Source organism: Pongo pygmaeus, chromosome 11, assembly GCF_028885625.2.
Source record: "Pongo pygmaeus isolate AG05252 chromosome 11, NHGRI_mPonPyg2-v2.0_pri, whole genome shotgun sequence".
In the NCBI taxonomy this organism is placed as follows: domain Eukaryota; kingdom Metazoa; phylum Chordata; class Mammalia; order Primates; family Hominidae; genus Pongo; species Pongo pygmaeus.
This window is the reverse complement of record NC_072384.2, coordinates 73,951,654-73,956,707: the sequence shown is the minus strand read 5'-3', so window position 1 is coordinate 73,956,707 and position 5,054 is coordinate 73,951,654. Positions and strand designations below refer to the sequence as shown.

The following is a 5,054-nucleotide window of genomic DNA, read 5'->3' as shown; positions in this document are numbered from 1 at the left end:
CTTATTTTGAAAGAGACTGTCTAAATGAGATTCCTGTCCCAAATGTGTTCCCAGGCCTGATCCCAGCCTTTAATTATTCCTGAGTTTTTTTCTTCAGAATAAGACGCCGCACTGAGTAATCACAAAGAAGTCAGAGAGCATCCTTGAACCTTTTCAGAAGCAGTGCCACTGATATTCAAATAACCTGCGAGGGCCATTTGACGGCGCGGGGACCTAGGCATTTCCAATTCACTATTTGCATAGATCAGCCGTCTTTGAAAAGGAAAGGAGCAGTTGTCTTCCATAACATTAAAAAGCCTAGTTATCAAATCAAGTGCTTAGTTTGGGGGCTTTTTAAAACGTTTACATTTTATCTCAGGTTGCCCTTTACCGTTTGACATGCAAATTTGGTGCGGTTAATTTAGACAATTAAAAAGATCTTCAAGGGAGCTTTGTCACAGAGAATATTTGGAGTTTTCCCCGCGGACCAGCTGAGATAAAGTTGGCCAGAACAAATGATGTCTAGGAGATTAATTAGATATTTGATAAGACATGAATCCCTAATAAGGGAATACAAGGCACAGGGGGCTGCTGTGTGCTCTAAGTCAAAATTAATAACATTTAACAAGATTTTCATTTAGGCATGAAATGTCTTTTCCGGGGTATTGACTCTAGCGATTTATTCCCTTGAGTTGCCTTCCAACATACAAGGCCTTGGAAGCTGAAAGACTTCTTTTTTTAAAAGCGTTTTCCTTTCACAGATTGTTTTTAAATCACTTTTTAAAAACAAACAAACCCACCAGAGTTTTCTCTGACCCCTCCCAGAGGTTTAGGCACCTCCCCAATTAAAGCTGCCAAGGACCTTTGCATTTTTTAGGCGCTCCAGAGTTTTAAAATGTCACCTTTTGAGAGCCTTCACATTAAGTAATACAACTACACGTCCTTATAACCCAATTTAATTTATGCTGTTACTATACAAATAAATAATTTTGACTTCTCAAAAACGTATATGTAGTATGGCTTTTATAACCCACATAAACTTCACATTACCTACAACTAACATTAAGGGAATTTTTTCCCAACCGAAAAAAAAAATCGGCCCACGAAAAGGTTATTGAGGGGGAAACAGGATTTTTAAAAAAGGAAATGTATTGTTCAGAGTCCTTTAATAATACCAAAATGAAAATATGATGTCAAGATTTTCTTGATACAGATAAACGCATTTAATTTCTTTAGATGACCTTAACTTACGTGTTTGTGAGTGAAATGATAACTCAACATTTTAAATATCTTTTACATATATACTGACTTTCACAAAGTGCATCGGAAAATTAAAAAAACTCCCTGAATTTCAGGGATTCACCCAAAAAAACTATTCGAATGAACATTTACAAGAAAATAAAAGAGAACACAATCTTCTGAACCCTATTTATACAGATGTTATGAAATACAGAGAAACTGTCGCTAGACTTCCAGTTTAATTTCTCACCTTAAGCCTTTTGTTGCTTCCTTTTTTAGGAAAAAAGTCTCATTGTAAGTAGATATCAGGCAGGACTTGGAGCATTTTATATATAATATAATCCAAACAAAGGGTGTTTTTATCGGTCCCGTTTGTTTTCAAATGTTCTGACAGTCCTTTGCTGGGTGGTGGCTTGTTTTTGAGAAAAGGAAAGAGACGGGTGTTGGAGGGAGGTGGATAGTGGGCAAAGAGGGAGCCTTTCTATGTATTGCTCGTCGCTCGAGAAGTTTGGGCGAGTGGTGTGTGTGTGCGCGCGCGAGTGTGCGTGCTTGTGGTTGTAGGTCTCCGGTGTATGTGTACGTCTGGAAGTACAGTTTTTAAAGTGTTTGTGTCGGAGGATGGTTCGCTTTCGTTTCCGGACCACGCATTCGATTTTTATCCGGGCGTGGAAGGCGGAGCGGAGCTCCTCGCACAGCGGGCGAACCGCAGCCCGGGAGCCCTAAGCTGCTCCACCTCGCGCCCAGCCCGGGCCCCGGGGGCGTCACTGAAGCCCCTGCCCTCCCGCCCCCCCGCTCGCTCGCCCTCCGAACCTCTCGTTCGTTCTCGGTGTCTCTACTCGCTTGCATGCTCGCGCCTCTCGCCCGGCCTCTAAGAGTCGTTGGGGCCAGACGCTGCTTCCTTGCCTCCCGCGGAGGCCGCCGCCGCCGCCGCAGCCGCCGCCGCCGCTGCCGCCGCCCGGGCGGCACTGACGCCGGAGTCATGCAGGATGAGGTCGGGGGATTCGGAACGGGGCGTCTCCAGGTTGCTGGCGTCCGTGTCACTGTCGCTGCCCTTTTTGCCCCCGCCGCCCCCGTTGTGCGTCTTAATGTGTTTGCTCAGGTGGTCGCTGCGCATGAAGCGCTTGTTGCACACCGGACAGGCGAAGCGCTTCTCGCCCGTGTGAGTCCGCAGGTGCCGCTGCAGCTCGTCCGAGCGCGTGAAGCGCTTGCCGCAGAAGAGCCAGTTGCACACGAAGGGCCGCTCGCCCGTGTGCCAGCGCAGGTGCGCCTTCAGGTGCGACGTCTTCCCGTACACCTTGCCGCAGCCCGGAATGTGGCAGCTGTGCAGGCCCTTGCGCCGCAGGCTCGCCCCGGCCGGGCCCAGCCGCTCCGCCTCCTGGCAGTTGGGGCAGTCGCAGGTGGCGCGGCCCGAGTAGCGGCGGGCAGAGCGTGCCGAGCTCCCCCCGGCGGCGGCGGCCGCGGCGCCCGATATCATGGCGCTGGCGGCGGCGGCTGCCACGGCGGCGCTGGAGTCCGAATAGGAGGGCAACACCGGCTTGAAGCCGTCCTGGGCCAGCAGGTGCTGGCTGGTGGAGAGCAGGTGCGAGGCGGCGGCGGCGGAGGAGCCGAGGCCAGTGGAGCTGAAGGCCGAGTGCGTGAGCGAGCTGAAGTCGGGGTTGTAGGTGCCCAGCTGCGAGTGCAGCGAGGCCTGGGGGGCGCCCGAGTGCAGCGAGCTCTGGAGCCCCCCAGCGGGGTTCTGCACTTCCAGCCACGAGCCCGGGCTGCTGTGCACGTCCCACCACGACGACGCCGCGCCGTTGGTCACCTCGCCGGCCGCCAGCGTCGAATGGAAGCCCGACTTGTACCACGACTCGTACGGGTGCGCCATGCCCACGCGCGGGTACAGGCCATCGGCCGCCGTCGTGTGCACCTTGGAAATGAAGGCCGACTGGCCACCCGCCTCCTGCGGGGACACCCCGGCCGCTGCCGCCGCGGCAGCCGCCGAGTTGGAGAAGAGGCCGCCGTAGTCGCTGCTGAAGGCGGACGACGTGGGCGACGTGGAGGCCAGGCAGAAGGCGCTGTTGGCGGCGCCCGAGCCGCCCGCCAGGCCGCCCGAGCCACGGCCCCCGGTGGCCACCGCGAAGCCCGAGAGGCTGGAGCCGAGGTTGCAGCTGGACGAGGAGCGCTTCCAGGGATGAAAGCCGCCTTTGGCGAAGGCGCTCGACTCCGGCAGCGTCGTCAGCGGGCTCGTGTTGCCGATCTTGTTGCAGGTCGCCGCCAGCATGGCCAACGGGGTCGTTCCGAAGCGCGGCTCTTCCTAGAGTGGGTGGGATGGGGGAGGGAGCAAGGAGGAGGAGGGCAAGAGGAAGTGGGGGAAGAAACAAAGTGCACCCGTGAGCAGCCTCGTCCCCTGCGGCTGCTCCCGGGGGGTCCTGGCTCCCCGCCTCGCGCCTCCTCCCCACGCGCCCGTGGAGGAGTCGCCGCACCGGGCGCGGAGCAGGGGCGATCACCGGGGCGAAGGTCTGGGCGCTGGAAAGTTGCACTTCGCTGAGGCTATAAATCAAAGATGCCTCCGTGTTCCCCGCTGCAACCCTGCCTACAATGGACTTGGGTTGTCGCCGTAAACCGGCTCCTCTCCCAGAAGACCCCAAGTCGCCCTTCGGGGTGAAGCGCGAAGGTAAACACAGAGACCAGAGACAACAAACACCGGGTGAGGGCGGAGGCGGCCGAAACAGCAGCCAGGGACGGGCGAAACTTGCAGCACTCCCAGGGTGGCTACGACTTGACTTTTCTTTTTTAATAGAAAACGTTTGGTTTTAAAGTTTACATACACACAAACACAGCGATTATGAAAACAATAATCCGAGGATAAGCGGCCAGAGACGGATTTCAAAGTCACGGGCGAATTGGGGAGCCGCGGAAATGTAAATGTTTATTAGCGTGACTAGATGGACTGCAAAACGATTAAGACTGTTTTCTGGAAACACCACTGTCGCATAATTGCAACAAAATCCCCAAAGCAAGGCCGGGGATGGGGTATAAATCACGAGGGGAAGAAAAGAAACCTCTAGTTTTTTTTTGAAACCAAATGAAAAAGGACTTGATTAAGAAGGCCTTTTCTTGCAAAGGCATCTGCTGGGTTCCAAAAACTTGGGAAAAAATCAGTCCCAGAAATGTGGAAAGTGCTAATAGAAGCTGAAGCTGCAGTCTAGCAGCAACAGTTTCTCCGGAGCCGCAGACCCCAGAAGGCATAACGAAAAATTACTCCGGTTAAAACAAGGAAATGCGTTGCCGCGCTTGCGACTTACCCCGAGTATAGACGTGGCCATAGCAGGTCTCTGGCTGCGCAGCGAGGCTGGGAGCGGGGCTGAGCCTGGCGGCTGCTCGGAAAAACTGCTTGGGTCCCGCGCGGCTCCCGCGTCCCCGCGCTCGCGCCGAGCGGACTCCGGGCTCCCGCCGGCTAAACTCAGCCTAAGTGCGAGGAGCACCCGCTTTGAAGTGCCGCTGGCTGCGCCTCTCGCCCAATGAGGGCGCAGGCAGAGCAGACGGGAGCTGCCCCGCAGCCAATCAGACGCGCCGAGGGGCCCGAGCCCGGGCTCCCGGCGCGTGCCAGTCAAGTCGGCTAGCTAGGGCCGCGGGGGTGGGGGGGAGTAGTGGGGGATACTTGGCGGGGGTGTGGGGGGGCGAGGGAGGGCTGGGGACTGAAGAAATTACAGTGCAATTAAAAATTTACACTCACGCACCAAGCCAGGTTTAAGTACCAATGAAACCGAGCCACAAGCACCCCCCCACACACACAACCCACCCCGAGATGTTGCAAGTTAGGGCTGACAGTCCTACTCGACTCCCCACTTGTA

General features: G+C 55.0%; 1 protein-coding gene across 1 annotated transcript; it reads right to left on the bottom strand.

Annotated features, from left to right (window-relative positions):
- Positions 1–1,130: 1,130 nt before the first annotated feature.
- Positions 1,131–4,756, bottom strand: SP9 (Sp9 transcription factor). Its single transcript, XM_054477361.2, has 2 exons — positions 4,506–4,756; positions 1,131–3,514 (listed from the first exon to the last, which is right to left on the bottom strand). The coding sequence occupies exons 1-2, from the start codon at positions 4,524–4,526 to the stop codon at positions 2,087–2,089; spliced, it is 1,449 nt and encodes a 482-aa protein (XP_054333336.1). The 5' UTR covers positions 4,527–4,756; the 3' UTR covers positions 1,131–2,086.
- Between the last annotated feature and the right edge of the window lie 298 nt (positions 4,757–5,054).